Raw genomic sequence first — 18650 nt, 5'->3', positions numbered from 1 at the left:
ATACAGTTTAGATCATTTAGGAGGCGAGTCTTAATAAACTGGACTGAGATGGACACAACGTCACAGCAGTAAGATCAAGACACTAGACTAAAAATTCCCCCCACACGGAAATCGAACTCAAGACTGTTTGCGTGTGACGGTGAAGCTCCTAACTGCTACACCACAGACGCTGGTTGCTTGAGATCTATAATCACAGTGATGTCATCATCATCATCATCATCATCATCATCATCATCATCATCATCATCATCATCATCATCAATGTGCCAGGATCTGGACAATAAAGAGATCAGTGTCATCATTACTTCTGTGCTGGGCTGTAGTCTCCACCTCAGTCCAGCTGTGTCTCATCCCCTCTAAGCCCTTCTCATTTCTTTTGTTTTCCTCGTGGTCTCACTTAAGGGGAGACATGCCACCCACATGCCCCTTTAGGTTGTTTAGGGTTTATTTTCAACAGTTTTGTTATTGTGATCCAATAGAACAGATGTCAAAGGATGTTTTTCTGCAAAAAACAAAAATTGGATATTTTAACAAATTTTATCGATGTTCTCAGGGATCGCCGACCCGGGTCTTCCCTTAAGGCTCGGTAGGTATTGTTTGTTTTTGGTTTTCTCAACGTGTGTTCATTCCACGTCCATTTATTTCTTTCACTGATTTCTATATTTATTTTCTGTGGATTCACTTACTCCTAGCGATGTTTATTTCTAATGTTGTCCAACAAATGAATTTTTAGGATTTTTCTTACGCAAGTGTTGACAAATGCTAAGATAAGATAAGATAAGGTAATATTAAATACAGGGTGATTTTTAAAAAACTGTACAATTTTTTCAAAAATATCTCGCACAAAATTTGCACTAGAATGATGTAATTTGGCAAAGATATAATTCATTCAAAAGGAATTTATTTAACATAAAATTTAGAAAGAAGAAACTTGTTTTCGAAAACGGAAATGGCTTTTTATAAAACCACCTATAACTGCAAAATGCACCAATTTAAAAGATCTTTTAAGGAAAGTCATAAAATTGATGGTTTCTTTTTTCCTTTCTTTTTATTGTTAAAACCTAATCTTTACATCCCTGTAACCTTTAAACAATTGTTCTTTTCTCAAACAGAGATTAAAAAATTATTTTTTAAATTCTGGAATTCCGAGAACCAATGGTCTATGTCCTCCATAGGACTGAACACATTTTAACGTGTCGTTCGTAATGTTCAGTGGTGGCCCAAACACAAGGATCCACTCTGAGTACTCAAAAAGTCACACACACACTGTACAACTTACAATATGGAGCTGTTTCTAGAGACAATAGTGGGGGGGGGGGGGGGGGGGGGGTGCCCAACTTGACAGCATTTGTGGAGTTGATATAATCGGAAAGGTGAATATGGGCTTTGCCAAGGAACCAAATGCCATAGAGGAAATGTTCACGCTTTTCAAGACGATCGAGGAATCATGAACACATTGCTATCCTCTGCTGATAACTTCGCGAAAGGGAAAATGGTACGGTAGTAGATGAAGATCTGCCTTGAGAATGCGGACCTTAGAGATGAAGGAAAGTCATTGCAACAGATATCGTCTGCGGACAGACGTCTCATGGGGCTCATCTACTGAATGCTGCACCCTTGTGACTTCTAAATGGGTACAAACGGTGCATGTTTGACCTGAAGTGGTCATTTTGTCGGGGAATTTTTAGTTCGGATTCTCTACAGGTCCTAACTGATAGACCATTTCCACCCTTTCCACCAAAGAAGGCCTTAAGGGCACTTTAACATTTTTTTCCGTACCTTGTGTGAAATTTACGAAATGAGTTGGTGGTGAGGAAATGTTCAATACAAAAAGCTCTCTGCTCTTCACTTATCTTAACCATGATCTCAGCAGGCAAAGGAAACTTGTAAAAAACTATCTGCTAACTTATATTGACCTGTTAGACTACTGTAGTTTGCAATATGGCGCAATAGTTGGGATTTTTAATGGTGGGCCTAATGCAAACTAGTGCATCATGCAACAAAAATGGTGGCATAGCTGAAAAATGGTTGTTTTTTACGCGCTATGTAGAGCAAAACTATTTTGTGGATTTATCTAAAAATGAATATCAGACAAATTCCTTTTGACCTCCAAACGTTGTGTACAAATTTGAAACGCACAACTTCAGTGTGGAGAAAAAAATTAGCAAAAAACAAGTTGTACAGTTGTTTGTTTGTTTTTGTTGTTGTTTTTTTTAATCACCCAGAACGTTATTATCTGAGGAGGAAATTTTTCTTGGCTGTATAGGACCGTAAAAACACATGCTTGTGGCTTTTTAGAAATGTGTTTTCTATTATTATGTTTCCATGTTTCCAATCCATAGAGTATTGCACTTCTGACACTGGTGTGGAACTTTCTTGTCTTGATTCTTGTTCTTATAGATCTAATTCCTGGTTTTTCCATACGTTTTTTAAAGGAGCAAACACTCCAATAGTGTCGTCAAAAATTCGTGGCGCAACTTTTTCTGAAATATCTCTTTAACTGGTGAATCAATGTCACCCGTACTTTGCACAGCAGTTTGTATCAATTTGACTTCACTTAATCATATTTTCCCACAACAATTAAGGTTGGATTTAAACACTTTTCTTCATAAATTTATTTAAAATACTACACATTTCAGTCACGCGGAAAATGGGATTGTTCACAGCACTTCCCGCCTCTCACACACATTAAAATGTTGTATACACATATGGTCTACGTCACAGCTCACCAATGACACTTTTAGTATCGAAACTTGTTTCAAGAAATTAATTTTATGGCGAACACCTTTTCACACTAAAGGTTCTCAAATTCTATATTCATTAAGCGTAATGTCGCGATTACAAAAAAAAATAAAAATGACGGACTTGCTTTTAAAAGCAATATTGCCCCAACTGTAAACCTATTGAAATCTGTAGAAACCATCCACTGGAATCTTGTATTAGCATTTGTTAAGGAATTGTCTGGAATACAGCTAATAGGTGTTTACACAAATTTTGATATTTTAAGACAAATTAATACACGTCTTTGTGCAAAAGCTGGTAAGTTTATGTTCGATAGTTTAGGAAATGTTTGACAATAAGTTGCGCAACGAACTGTCGACCGCAATATACTTGCCTTATATGTATATATTATATATAATATGCATTTATTATATATATATATATATAAACAACTTGAAATCTTTGTGCGTGTGTGTGTGTTTGTGTGTGTGTATGTGTCTCTGTGCCTGTGTGTGTGTTCATGTGTGTATGTGTGTATGTGATGCGTGTGTGTGTGTGCGTGTGTATGTGTGTGTCTGTGTGTGTGTGTGTGTGTGTGTGTGTGTGTGAGTGTGAAATACTTAAAGCATCCCTAGCCCAGACCCTACCTCAAGCGGCCAAAAGGGATAATTTGAGATAGAGATCTCTGGTCTAAGGACAACAACTGGCGATATTTTTTTCGATGTTTCATGCATAGTTATTGAATTGTCTCCCTTTAGTTTCTACTTTCATTGAAAACGTAGATCGTATCACACGATTTCGATTATGATGATTATAATAATAATATTATTATTGTTGTTATTGTTGTTATTATTATCCTTATTATCGTTTTCATGTTTGTTGTTGTTGTTGTTATTATTATTATTATTATTATTATTATTATTATTATTATTATTATTATTATTGCTATTATTATTGTTATTATTAGCCTATATTATTATTATTATTATTATTATTATTATTATTATTATTATTATTATTATTATTATTATTATTATTATTATTATTAGTATTATTAGTATTATTAGTATTATTATTATTATTATTAGTATTATTATTATTAGTAGTAGTAGTAGTAGTAGTAGTATTAGTATTATTATTATTATTATCATCATCATCATCATCATTATTATTAACCACACTATTACAGCTGTACTAGAACAGGCAATGATTGCGTTCGTTTGACAACCATTTCCGGGTTCCAACGTCAACCTTTCTTTCTTCTCTCCTTCTCTTAACTGATTCTGAGGTTATGCATTTGGAGATAGCACATGTTGATACTGGGGGAGGTTAAAATAGTTCTGATACGTATCGACGAATAGTAAGGGTCTGAATGGTATTTTTGCAGTCAGTGCCAGAAGTAACAAAAGAAGAAAGAGAGAGAGAGGAAGAGAGAGAGAGAGAGAGAGAGAGAGAGAGAGAGAGAGAGAGAGAGAGAGATCGGTCAAAGGGAATGAACAAAGTATTTCTCCAACGGTTGTATTTTGCAATGATTATATCCCCTGTTATAAGGAATGTGGTGGACCCTATGAAGGATCTACCTACAGACTTATATTAAATAGGTCCAACTACTTAAAGTGAAACAAATCGTAATCTAATTCAATACATAAAATATGTATACAAAGCAGGAGTGTGTTATTGAAAGTTTTTCCGTACCGGTACCCAAATAATTCTGTTCTCCCTATATCTACTCCGTTCTACCCGACAACGTTTGAACATAGTTTGGCCGGCAATGAAAATTAGGTATGAGACAAAATTACTTTAAACAGATTGTCTCGGAACAGGTTTATCTACTAGATCTACTTGGTAATGTGTAATACATGTACTATTTTTTTAGATTATAAACCTCCTTTAAAGTAACATACTGCTTACATTCATGTAGAGCGTTGAATCTTAAAATCTACGAACGAATATAATAATATTAAAAAGGCGAACCAATGGCCTTACTGAGGTGTAAATTGTCAATTCACTGGACCGTGTCGGATGCCCACAACAACAGAACACAAGCAGGAAGCAAGGTAGATTCTTGCTCAAATTGTGATCAAATAATGTTTCATCCTCTTTAATTGTGTTTGATATTGAAACCTGGGCTATTTCACTTAGTTTTAAGTGCTAATTGTCTCTCCATTACAGTGTAAACCTTTGTTCCGTCTACTGTTATTTTCTTAAGGGAGCCGACTTGAGATTTGATTTGAGTTTTTGGTCTATTGTTTGGTTTCCTTTTGATATGCTTGAACGACAGTACGTGACCTAGGGTAGAAAGGTCAGGGTCGTTCTGTCCCGTTTTGTTTGGTTAGGTTGACAGATCCAGGATCTGGGGGTTTGGTACAGTATGATAAAAGGCGATATTGGCCTATCCTATTTGCAATTATTGATTGTTCTTCAACACACCTGTGTCTAGAAAACAAGATCTCCAAGAAGTGAGTACAAAATGATCTAATATTGATGGACCTTAGAGATGATTGAGAGCTTATCTATTATGAACATTGTATTGTAATTGTATGGGGTTACCTTCAACTTCAACAAGACAGACTTCTAGTTCTAGAGACTAGAGAAACTATATGTCTAGATCTAGGTTCTAGTTAAGTAGAGGTCTTTAAATTATAACTAGATGTAGGGGAAATTTTGGAGGACTTCCGTAACGAGCGGCCACAATGAGACAGTTAAATAGAGGGGTAGGGAGAGGGTTTTGGTCTTCCTCTTGGTCTCTTTCCCTCGGCAAGTTCTCCTTAGAGAAGTTTCTTCGGACTCTACTTTATTTGCATTTGTTGGGGTGGTCGCTCGTTATGGAAGTCCTTCCCTAAATTTGATTAAATCGATGTATTAACCATATGTAGGCCTAGATATCAAGTAGGCCTATAGGATTATAGGGTATTGTTTTACTTTCACTCCCGTCTCATGCTAAGGCTTAGATTTGTATATAAACATAGCACTCCTCTTGTTCATTTGTCTGTTTTATTTGTACCAGTAGGCCTATATATTTGGCTTTATTCCATTGCTAATTAGGCCTATTTGTTTTCAAAATAATTTATTGATGGTTTTTATTCGAACTATATTACGTTAAGCCTACTTGCGAAGTAATTCTCATGCTTTTAACCAATTCAAGGGGTTCCCCAGAATTTGACTCTTTTTTAAAATCTGCTTGAAAGTTATTGATTTACGAATGTTTTAGAGCATAATATGATAATATGTGTCTGTGATCTACAACCAAAAATACAGCCAATTGAACCCCCAAAAGCTGTGTGCGGGAGTGAAAGTAAAAATGTACCATTTTTATAATTTATAGGCTAATTATTTTTTACTTAACTACTTAACTTAGGAAAATTTGTCTGTCCTTTTGTCACTTTTTTTAAAGATAAAAGAGTGTTTGGATGGTTTCTTTTGTAAAAGATTATTTTCAAAGGCAGTTTTATAGTAAGCTACAATGTTCTTTTTTGTCCATTTTTACTTGAGGTTCTCATGTGCTGGTCTTGTCACAGCAGCACAGAGGAGTACACGTCCGGTTTGGCAAAACTCGCTCAGTCGGGGTGATTTTCTTGAGGTATTTTCATCTCATAGCCTGGTTGTGTGCCTGTGTCGACTGTGTGCTGTGCCTCTGTCTACTGTGTGCCTTCCTGAAATATATGAAAACATGTAAGTTTTGTTGTCTAGACGATAGCAACAGTTTTTTTGTTTTGTTTTGTTTTGTTTTTAAAGGGACACGTGTTATGAAACTATAGAGATGCTGTGTTCATCTATCAAGTATCAGTCAAAAGTTCCTTGAATTGAAATATTCCAGAGACAAATAAACATTTTTTCTTTGAAAGTTTGCTCCATTATTATCCTGTTCTCTAGCACTGTTCTATCATCCGCTGTCCTCTACATTTCCTCACTCCTTTCCCCACCCCTACCTCTGGCTTCCTCTCTGCTCTTCTCTTCCTTTCTCCTGACTTTTTCAACTGCATCTGTTCTCTCTTTCACATACTATGATCGTAGGGCAGGTAAAATTGAACTCCTAATATAGCCTTCTCAGATGAGGGTGAAAATTCTTCGAAGTACCATGTGCAAGCTGTGCACGTTAAAGATCCCACCAAAACTGAAAACACTTATTTCAGTATTTTTAAAAATATAGAGTTCCTTCAAATTGGGAATGTGGCTGTCTGAAAAACTTGAAGACAGGGGCTTTATGAAGTAGGAAAAACGTTCACATCAGTTGTTCTGCAGGTTGAAACAAGCAGTGTAGACTACTTTGTGATTTAGTAGTTAGCAGGGGAACACAAAGAAGAAGAAAACAGTGTTCAGATTTTTTCTAGGGGAGGGGGTAAGGGGAGCTCTCCTTGTGATGGTACACTTTTCTTTAACATAATGCTAAATTATGTTTGAAATATTTTCCCTGTTTAACATATAATTCTACCATGTACTTTAAAAGCTGTACTTTTCACCTGTAGTCATGTTGTATTATAATGAATGAATGAGTAGAAATAAAGCTGACATCATATATATATAAATATGTCATTCATTTCATCATCTTTTGACCTCTGTACACCATTAAAAAAAGGAGGCACACATTATGCTTATGTAATAGTAATAGGAAAGTTAATTGAAGGCTCTCCATAGAGACATGACACTGATATATTCATTGTTGCATACATATCAAATATCAAGTCCATCGTACACAAAGCCTTGACTTTAAAGAGAGCTTGCGTGGACAATGAAATTATTAGTCTGTGTGGAGAAAGCACACATATATCAAATTTCCTAGGGTTTTTTTCCACCTGTTGTCTACAGAACCACAAGCCACAAAAAGTGATTGTTCACACGTGGTGTCTATGAGTCTATGAGCATGGTATTCTTACATGAAAGTTCAAGAGTTTAAAAAATTCAAAGTTTTTTCTTTCTACAAGAGTGATGTTTTGTTTTCAACTTTGTTCCAATGCCCAAAGGTCTGTTAGCCTTCTGTTACTTAAGTTTTGTGTTTAATTAACCATTTAAAAAATATTCTTGTGATGTTTTTTGGCATTTTCAGAATGTAATAGTGTGAAGTATTTGTCCTTTGTTTATTCCTGTTGAATTAATGAAAAGTTGACTTAAAGAATTTAGAATGAAAAGACTATCCCTGTTATTGGTTTTTACTTTTACCTTTGAATTACCTCTATGTTTTCTCTCTTTTCCTCTTGGCCCATTTCTGTTTTCTATTCTCTTGCTCCACTTCATTTCTATTTTGTGCAAAGTTCTTTTTTTTTCCATTTCTGGAGTTGAATTTCTTTTATAATTATCTGTTTTGTTTTGTCGACATGAAAACTTGATTAAAGTATGTTGGGAATTCTATGGTACTTTCTCCCCCACTTTTCAATTTTATTATCAGAAGTGGTAATTTGCTCGTAACGAATACCGAAAATCCTACTACTACTACACAACTTCAATGTTTCATTTAAGATCACCTTCATAATAGACAGTGAGGCTCACCTATTTAGATGGTGTTCAAGATCAGTATGCCAAAGTTGAGATGTTTTTTCAGTAAAGATGGGGTTGTATAACGTGTCTTTTTTCCCTGTCAGTATTTTCAATTTCTTCTGTGGTTTTCAGAAAGTGATAATATGAAGTATATTTTTGTTTTTCTTCACCGTGTTTAATGGATCAAGAGTTGATGTAAAAGAATTTAGAATGAAAGGACAATCTTTGTTATTGGTTTTGACCTTTTGATTTGCTTCTTCCAGGAAAACCGGCAGCCTCACTACCATGTCGAGTCCTGAGGAAAAGGATGTCAGATACCGTTTTCACTGGAAAGACGAAGGTCCCGACGATACTCCCGAAATGCCTGCAAGATCTCAAGAGTTTAATCCTGTGATAAAAATAGCAACCAGTATCATCATGGGTGTCCTGTTTGGATTAGCTCTGGAAAAGGGCAGAGGTAAGTCACTGACACTGATCATCTCCCCTTTTCCGACAACTCAGTGTACTCTAGTCAAATTTAATTTCTCTTCGTTATAGATGGGAAATTTTAGAGCCTTTGCTTATTGCTAATCGTATGCTGAACTGTAAATATTGAAGATATCTGTCACTTTATTTGAGAGGGGAGGGGGGGGGGAGGTTGTGATCTATTTGTATCAGTACAGCCAAGTGTACCGTTGAGGACATCTCTCTCTCTCTCTCTTGCCCTTTTTAACTCCTAGTGGAGCACAGGCCATCAACAACATTACTCCAGCGAAGCCCATCCTGAGCATCCTTTTCTAGCTGTTTCCATGATGTCCCTGCTTTTTCAATTTCCGCTTGTACCGCTCGCCTCCATGTCACCTTTGGTCTTCCGTTCTTATGTTTTCCTTGTGGGTTCCACGTTAAAGCCTGCCTGATGATGCTTGTCGGGGGTCTCCTCAGGGTGTGGTTGAGGACATCCCACGTAAGAAACCTCACGGGGCCTGTTCAGCTAGTTTCTACAAAGTTAAACTCTAGCTCTTGCCTTTTTTATTGGTCAGGGTGAATAGGAAAGGGTTAAAGTGTATCCACCAGACACCATTGCTGCAACACAAGACTGAGTGAAGTGGAGGTCCATGATGAAAGTGTATCCAGCTCTCTGAATCAGAAGATGCAGATGGCTGATGCGAGCTCTTGTGTTGTGTGTGCCTCTCCTCTGTCTTTTTCAGTGATACTGTCTTTAAAATTATTTTAATAATTGTTTAATAACCTTTCGATTGTCTTTTTTTTTTCTCTGCAGTGTTCGAACCTCAAATAATTCGGCAACAGATGGTGTTACAGAATTTCACCATGATGAAAATGTTTGTTTCAGCATCTGCCACAGGTAGGAGTCTTTTTGGATTAAAAAAGATAATAGTTTCAATGCCATTACAGCAGTTTATACAATATCATATGGACATACAAATGTGCATGCAAGTACTGTTCATTGTTGACTAACACATGGCGGTACAATCACATTGTGCTGTAATATATATGAAATAACAGGCATTAAAGAAGGAGGGGGGGGGAGGGATTTCTTCCTCAGAAGCTAATATTTCCTTTCTGCTTTCTAGAGCCATAACATTTTAGATTTTTCCTCGCTTTGACTTCAAGTGATCATCAAGTTTGTTAATACTGTCGGACCTGCTCTAATATAGATTGTGAAGTGTATAGAGCTTGCTGTTGAGTGGGACTTTGTGCTATACTAATGCTATCTATTATTATTATTATTAATAGCAACCTGCCGAAAATAATCACCCTTGCAAACAATCACTTCTCATTCCCACCCAGCATTTTGGAAATATTATAATGACAATTTCCAAGACATCCACACCTCTAAGACAGTCACTTTTCTCCTCAATAATGAGTTGCCACCTTGGAAAATTTCGACTTAATATCTCAATGGCAGCATTTTGTTATATGAAATACCTGGTTAGCGCTTCTCTGCACTGATCAAGAAAGAAAAAGGAAAGGCTGAAATGACCACTTTTTTTTTGTCCTTGCTCACAGTCGATCGACAATGATAATGAATTTTTTTTACACATGAATATTTACACAGCAATCGGCATGACACCAACAATAATTTCAATTGGATAGACTCTGTATGCTGGTGACTGCAGTGTGCTGAGTGGCCTGTTTTGAGCTGGTGTTGTCTTGTTTAAATCATAGACAATCCTTTCCCATGAGACATCTATCGTCCTTTGTATCTCCTCTTTCTTTCTTTTTTTGTATGTTGATCTCTAGTAACACCTTTAGTCTTCAACATTTATATAAGCTATTGTGTTGCAAGTGCTGTAAAACTATACAATTTAAGATACCTGTATGTTTAGTTAACAATATTTATCCTTTGCTATCATTTTGTGCTTTATTGACAATGATGAAATATTTTGTGTGATTGTAACGAGAATGAGAGATGCACAATTTACTTTGTGCAAGCAAAATGGAGAGACGACTTTTTTTTCCAACAGTAGGGTGCCCATTTGCGGATGGGATCAGATCGGGTCGGGTAGAATAATCACCCGACTCGTCGCCTGAAAATAAAAACAATTCGGCATAGCCTACCGTATAGGTATCACTTCTGATGTTCAGACAGCATGCCGTGGAAATATCAACTACGATCTTCAGACGACATGCCGTTGAAATATCGCTACCCTTTTTTAAAAATACACACCCTTTTGGCTGTCAGTTCAAAAGCTGTGGACTCCAGCTCATCATTCATGTGCTACTTCCCCAGGGATGTTGGTGTTCTCCTTCCTCACGATGATCCCGGCGACTCGTAGGAAGATGCAGCGCGCAGTGCAGGAGTACATGTGTGGTCTCCGCTACAAGACAATCTTTGGGACGGGTCTCGGGGCGGCCATCTTAGGCACCGGCATGACTCTCGCTGGCGCGGTGAGGAACGGTTAATGACGGGATGAATATATTCATTAGGGCTGAAGTCGTTTATCATTGTTTTTGGGTTTGGTTGTTTTTTTATAACTTTTGTCAGACGTTGAGCTAAGCTACAGGTATGCCTGAGTCATTTTTTTTACAGGTTGTGCATATTCCTCGGAAACGAATAAAATGTGATCTGTCTTTGCACCGTGTTCTTGAACTGTTATTTTGTCAAAGGAGATGAGATCATTGTAGAAGTTTTACGCCTTCATCAACACTATTTAGTATTTAGATCGTTTAGAAGGAAGATCAGACAAATCATGGGCTTCAATAAGTGGTCTGTGTTTTCTCTGTGTTTGTTGTTTTGATCAGTGGGTGGTTGGTGGGTATTCTGGTGTGGTCTGCTCCTTTCCTATTAAACATCTGTCGTTCTTATCTCTTCTCCTCCTTTTTTGTGTTTGTCACTCTTTTGTAACATATCTAATCTTCGGAACTTATAAATGACCTTATTGTGTTGCTAGTGCCTTAAAACACCTAATATTACGATACTCTTTTACTAAAACTCAACTAAACTTGTGTCTCCCACAGTGTCCAGGAATGGTGCTAGCTCAGGTTGGGGCAGCCGTCCCGCATTCAGGTGAGGAAATAGGGACAGTTTACACAAGTGACGGTTTACACAAGTGACAGTTTACAAAAGTGACAGTTTACACTAGTGACGGTTTACACTAGTGACGGTTTACACAAGTGACTGTTTACACAAGTAGTTTACACAAGTGACAGTTTACACAAGTGACGGTTTACACAAGTGACAGTTTACACAAGTGACGGTTTATAGTTTTACACAAGTGACAGTTTACACAAGTGACAGTTTACACAGTTTACACAAGTGACAGTTTACACAAGTGACAGTTTACACAAGTGACAGTTTACACAAGTGACAGTTTACACAGTTTACACAAGTGACAGTTTACACAAGTGACAGTTTACACAGTTTACACAAGTGACAGTTTACACAAGTGACAGTTTACAACACAAGTGACAGTTTACACAAGTGACAGTTTACACAAGTGACAGTTTACACTAGTGACAGTTTACACAAGTGACAGTTTACACAAGTGACAGTTTACACGAGTGACGGTTTACACAAGTGGCAGTTTACACGAGTGACGGTTTACACAAGTGGCAGTTTACACAAGTGACAGTGCAGAAAGCATATTTGTCTCTTCAGCGGATAGTTGGAGGACACCTCTTGTAGGGTCCTACTTCGTTACTTTCCCTCTGTTGTTTCTGTCTGTCTGTCTTACTTTTTCCCAGCACTAAATGACCAATCTTCAAAAGCGCCCTGACAGTCATCCAGTCTATGGGATAGGTGAAGGTGAAATGACCTTTATTGTGTCGATGTGCTTCTCCTTACTCAAAAAAAAGGGCATTTATTCTTTGTCTTAACACAACACACGTGTAGCGAAATTCAGAATGAAAATATTTCTTTGTCCTGCCAGTTTCACTATGTGTGTGCTAGACTATAGTTGTTTTATGACTTACTTCATTTATTTAATGTCTGCTGCTTTTCAGTTCTGTGGGTGGTTGGCGGGTGCTCTGGTGTGGTTTGCTCCTTCTATCCTATCAAACATCTATCGTCCTTATCTCCCCTTCTTCTTTTTTTATGTTTGTTACTCTCTTGTAACACCTCTAATCTTCTGGCGTTCATCATATGACCTTATGCAGTTGCGAGCGCCGTAAAACCTCTACTAAAACCAAACTTTTCAGTTCTGACTGTGACGGGCGGCCTGCTGGGTGTTTACCTGTACGCCCTCACTGACCCGGTCCTTCCCTACTCCATTTACAGGAAGAGGGCGAAACAACCGTCAAAGTAAGTTCTTTTCTCTTTAGATTTCCCTTTTTTGTATATGTACAGCATAATTAGCTTGCTTTGTGTGCAAATGTAAGATAAAGATGTTTTTGATGTGCTATACAGCGGGAGAATTCAGTAAAAGTCGTTTTATGAACAGAATTGAGGTTTTGTTTTGAGTGAAAGAAGTAACATTCAGTGTTACGAAGCTTTATGGAATACAATAAACCAGATTGCACAGATTATTTTACTTTTTCCACATAGATTAATGGTACAATCATCATCACCTTCAGCCTTCATCACTCTCAAAGACACATTGCAACCCCCCCCCCCCCCCCCCAAAAAAAAAAATTTATAATTTTTTAATTAAAAAATTCTCCTAACATCTTGTCCAATTACATGACATTTGTATAGCATTCTACCCCGATTGAAGAACACAGGCTCTGAGCGCTTTACAAATACAGGTAACAACCACAGACAATACTTTATGTTGTGACTAAAATCATATTATAATACATATCTTTTTCATCTGAGAAGAAAACTGACTAGAGTTGAATTTTGACTACATGCTACTTACATTTGATGTTTAGTTTACTTGTTATTTGTTGTTCTGATGATTTTCAGACTGGATGAGCAAATGGGCACACCTTACTTCAACATGGCTCTTCCATTGGCTGCTCTCATGGGTCTCTTTGTCTTTGGGCTTGAGGTTTTCTTCCCGTGGACCACTGAGGTAATGTAATGATAATAATGTTAGTTGTATTTATATAGTGCATATCTACGCTCAACAGCATGCTCTATATGCTTTACAACCATTATTACCCCAACAGATCCTAGAACACTCATAAATATTCTTGGCTTCCCAGGAAGCATACAGTGGCAGCTGTGGATTTCATGCGCTCAAACATGAACAAACATACAAGATCTTTCACTGTCCATAGCTGGATACCCATTTCCACCATGGAGAATTAAGGAAAATTCATGCAAAGTGCCTTTCTCAAGGACACATCGTCTCGTCCCTGACAGGATTCGAACCCACAACCTTATGGTTGCGAGTCTGGTAGCCTAACCACTGGACCACTGACACCACAAATGTAACAGTAAGGAGACAGGTTCATGTAGGGCGATGCTTGCCAATCTGGGAAGTATCCCCCACTAGTGGGCCGGTTTGGTTTATTTTTGTAGGCGTTGATGCTCACCCTCATACTGACAGGTGTTAATGCCCCACTTGGAAATACATTGAGATGGGTTTCAAGGAAATTTTAACTTCTTAAAGGTGGCAAAGTGGCGAGCCGGAGGGAAAAGGTTAACGCATGCTTTGCTCTTTCTGACACTGAATGACTTGTTTTATGTTGATTCGACTCTCCCTTCTCAAATCAGACACCCAAAACAGACAGCATGACGACTTGTGTATAATACAGGCGATATACTTTGGTTCCAAAATCGGCTCATTTTTGTAGGTCGTGACTATAATACTGGACGAATTTCTGACATGACGGAGTGGGCTCAACAAGCAAGAAATCAAGTACCAGTCACGCAAATGTACTGAATATTTCATGCAAAAATCAAGAGTAAAATTCAGGAAACTAGTTCTGTTAACAATATTCTGTCCAATGCTAATTTCACATCAGTTATCAATGATTAAAAGGAAAATGTCTTAAGAAAGGGGCTTATGTTTTACGTATAATATGAGGGGGTATACTTGTTTACCTCTTTCTTCTTTTAACACTTTGCGGTTTCTTGGCGCAATAATGCGCTGGTGAAAATTATCCGTTCTGGTCACCTGGCGCCAGACCGGAGAAGTCCTATGCAGTCGCTCTCCTGGCTGGGTGACCAGATGGGGTATTTTGTACTCCTGGCTGTGTGACTGCAAAGTGTTAAATTGCTCATATTGTGGGTGAATATTTTATAATAATCATTAATAATAATAGTAATTGTTTCTGCAGGTGGAACAGTCTGGCTCGGGTCTCTTCGGCCTGAGGTCATGGCCTCCTTTTGTGGTGGGAATGTTGATCGGATCGCTCCAGGCTCCGGCAGTTCTCATCCTCCACGACACTTTAGGTACGTCTCCTAGCGTAGTTTTATGAGTCTTGGAAAAATCTTTGTTTGAGATGTCAATACCCTGCTGTCTCCAAGCATAGTTTTATGAATCTTGTAAAAGGTTTTGTTTGAAATGTCAATATCCTGCTGTCTCCTAGGGTAGTTTTATGAATCCTGTGAATTCTTTGTTTGAAATGTCAATGCACTGCGGAGCAGCTGCACATTTATCGTAATTTTTTCAAATTTTACAGGAGGAAAAAAAACCAACTGATTTTTCTCTGCAATATCTTTCATATCAAGATAAATTGTATGGAACTTTACCACTGTCCATTTTTTAAACAGTCATTTAACTCTGAGGTTTTGTACAAGGCATATGCCCCTCACCAGTGCCTTGGAATCTGTTTTTAAAAAAGTGATTTTTTTGCTAAAACCCTGAGCGAAGATTGTTGAGCTGTTACCCTCTCAGCATGTTCTATTCTTCAAACACTGACGGGTTACAATACTTCTGCTGTTACTGAAATTGCTAACGGCGAGTCTCACTATTTCAGTATATCATTATATTATAGAAGTAAATATACAGAGAAAAACGGAGAACAAGGATTGTCTCGTTTAGACCAGGTTCTCGTTATTTCAATTGTCATTATCTTATCATCGGTGGACCCCATGGTGTGTATCTTCAGCTTTCCTTTTATCTGCAGGTTCCAGCTCTAGCTATTGCACCATAGCGTCTCAGGCTCTGCACATTCCCCCTCTCGAGAGGCCGCTCGCTTATCTCAGCGGGTTCACCAGCGGCATGTCAAACTGGTGGCAGGTAGGACTTGTCAGTGTTTCCTCATCAGAAAGTGATAGATCTGAAACTGACGTCGGCGATCAGGGTTCGCCGTTCGCCATTTCTCTGCTTGCATGCTCTTTAAAAAATCCTATATTATCCTAGTTGGCCTCAAAACCTGCTCATGGTGCTCACTTGCTACCAAAGTTTTCGGCTTAACCAATCCCCAGAATGAGTGGAAGTTCTTTTGATAGATTACAGTTTTGGTGGAAATTAAATGATGGAAGAATGTAGAAAGTGGCATCAGTTGAAAATGAACAAGTTTGACTCCTTTGTCGATTTTCAGCCGATATCTCTAATCATAGATTGAGAGATGAGAAGTAACTCATTTTGTCAGGACGCCTCACAATTAGGCCTATCTGGGGGTTTCCCCCACTGCCCAACATATCATATTTTTCTACTTTCTAGTGTTTGATTTTCGTGTGTATTGGAAGAAATATATTTTACTTTCTAGTGTTTCATTCTCATGTGTTTTGGAAGAAATATCTTTTACTTTCTAGTGTTTGATTTTCGTGTGTTTTGGAAGAAATATATTTTACTTTGTAGTGTTTGTGGGAGGTTGGCGGGAACTCTGGTGTGGTTTGCTTCTTCTTTCCTATCAAACATCTAACGTCTTTATCTCCCCTCATTCGTTTTTGTGTTTGTTACTCTCTTGTAACACCTTTAATCTTCGGCACTTATGTGACCTTATTGTGTTGCAAGTGCCGTAAAACTAAACTAAAACTTTCTAGTGTTTGATTCTCGTCTGTTTTGGAAGAGATATAATATACTTTCTAGAGTATCATTCTCATGTGTTTCCCCCCGCCACCCAACATATATCATATTTGGAAGAGATATATTTTCCTTTCTAGTGTTTGATTCTCGTGTGTTTCGGAAGAGATATACTTTACTTTCAAGTGTTTGAGATTCCCATATGTTCTCCTCCGCCAGGTGATCTTTGTGGGCGGTGCTGTTGTGGGAGCGCATCTGTCGGCCCAGGCGTCGGGAACTCTGCACACCGTGGACGGCGTGGGCCCGATGAGCGCGCTGGTGGGTGGTCTGCTCATGATCTTCGGAGCTAGGATGGCCTCCGGATGCACCAGGTGAGGGGACGCACTGAACGAGTCCACAGGGAAAAATTGCACACTTTTTGATTCTTGAAAAGGTTTTAACTAATAAATGACGAGAATGAGGAAAAAGAAGAAGAAGAACTGATAAAGAGTTGTATATCTTCGCCGCGGAATCAGAGGCTCGTCAAAATTTAGGAAATGCAGAAATCGGTGTTCCTCCTACTGTAAGGTGATTTTTATTCATTTTGTGTTTTGCACAGAAACCCTCTCTCTCTCTCAAGGGTGCAGTGGCGGAGCGGTTAGTGGGCTCGCCTCCGAAACGGAAAGTCCGGGTTCGAGCCTCGGTTCAGACGCAGATTTTTTTCGCCCCCTCCTGCCCACCCAGCAGTAATGGGTACCTGACTTCGAGTTGGGGAAATAAAGGCGGCGTGGAAAGGAACTGGCCACCCTACCACAATATGCCGAAGGCCCAGGAAGTTGTCTCTCTAACAAGAGACTTCCCAATGTCCTGATCGGATATATATATATATGGGAATATCTTTCCTTTTTGCCCTTCTTGGATTCCAGCAATAGCCGGACACAGCTGTAAGGAGATATTGTGTGTATTCCCTTACTTGCACTATTGCAGTATTTGTCGACTGTGCTTTGTTTTGTCTTTTTTTTTTTTGTCTCATGTCCGTTTTTGGTTCTGTGCCAACATGGTACAAACTATTATGCTTCAAGAAAAACAAGAAAAATTCATATTGTTTGGTTTGTAGTAATGATGATGATGATGATAGTGATAATAAAGAAGTTAATAATAATGATGATGATGATGATGATGATGATGAAGAAGTTAATGATTATATTGATAATGATGAAGAAGAAGTTAATGATGATAATGATGATGAAGAAGTTAAGGATGATGATGATGGTGAAGAAGTTAAGGATGATGATGATGGTGAAGAAGATAATGATGATAATGATGATGAAGAAGTTAAGGATGATGATGATGGTGAAGAAGATAATGATAATAATGACCTTTGTTTTTATCTTCCCCCCTCAGTGGTCACGGACTGTCTGGCATGGGTCTCCTGTCACTTCACTCCCTAGTGGCCGTGCCTGCCATGTTTGCGGGCGCCATTGGCACCGGGTGCCTGATGAAGTACGCTCTGGAAGTGGACATGTAGGCAGCGAGAACTACAAGGGCTTATCATCCCACTGCTTGTATGTGAGGTGTGTGCTGACAAAATGCGTGACGTCTCGGATTTTTTGCCGTATGTAAAAATTGATGCGTCAACTTTGTAGGTGGAGTTTGTACAATTTGTAAGTCCTTGACCATCAATGATTTATTTATAGCGGCACCAGCCATCCATGTACTAGGTGCGGTTTTTTACCCGTCTGCTGGGACATTTCAGTAACCCACTTTCAGCACTTTTAGTCTTTTTAAGGACCCCCAGGCAAGTGTTGAGTTCCTGCATGCTGTCGGCATTGCTGACCGTTTATGACGCCACAGCGCCAGAAGAGAGAGAAAGAGAGAGAGAGAGGTGCTGTTTTAGCCACAATTTGTCGGTATGGAATAATAAAAGACACGGTAGACTTGAACAAAATGGCATCAACTGAAAATCTATATATAAGTCTGACCCCAGTGCTGATTCTCTGCCAATACCTCCATTCTTGGATCGCGAGAAGTTACTCATTTTGTCAGCACGCCTCACTTATACATCTACGCTAAATCATCGCATTGCTAGATTGAGAAAGTCTTACTTGTGTAAATAACCCCTTTTTTTTTTGTATTGCATTTTTAAGAAGTTCGAACTGCTTATTAAAGGGAAATGGT

At 38.3% G+C, this 18650-nt stretch overlaps 1 protein-coding gene across 12 annotated transcripts; it reads left to right on the top strand.

The window, feature by feature from the left end:
* Positions 1-4723: 4723 nt before the first annotated feature.
* Positions 4724-18114, top strand: LOC101852352 (UPF0394 inner membrane protein YeeE). 12 transcript variants are annotated; one of them, XM_005106898.3, is made up of 13 exons: positions 4749-4778; positions 6240-6393; positions 7528-7585; positions 8457-8650; positions 9452-9535; positions 10925-11082; positions 11653-11701; positions 12832-12934; positions 13538-13646; positions 14860-14974; positions 15652-15764; positions 16713-16864; positions 17877-18114. In XM_005106898.3, the coding sequence occupies exons 4-13, from the start codon at positions 8479-8481 to the stop codon at positions 17998-18000; spliced, it is 1179 nt and encodes a 392-aa protein (XP_005106955.1). In that variant the 5' UTR covers positions 4749-4778; positions 6240-6393; positions 7528-7585; positions 8457-8478; the 3' UTR covers positions 18001-18114. The 12 variants fall into 12 exon arrangements, with proteins under 12 accessions (XP_005106953.1, XP_012942687.1, XP_012942685.1 ...); XM_005106902.3 differs by having other exon boundaries at positions 4758-4778; positions 6319-6393; XM_005106900.3 differs by lacking the exon at positions 4749-4778 and adding an exon at positions 5025-5180 and having other exon boundaries at positions 6319-6393.
* The last annotated feature ends 536 nt before the right edge of the window (positions 18115-18650 follow it).

Source organism: Aplysia californica, unplaced genomic scaffold (genome assembly GCF_000002075.1).
Source record: "Aplysia californica isolate F4 #8 unplaced genomic scaffold, AplCal3.0 scaffold00561, whole genome shotgun sequence".
In the NCBI taxonomy this organism is placed as follows: Eukaryota; Metazoa; Mollusca; class Gastropoda; order Aplysiida; family Aplysiidae; genus Aplysia; species Aplysia californica.
This window is presented reverse-complemented; position numbering and strand designations above follow the sequence as displayed.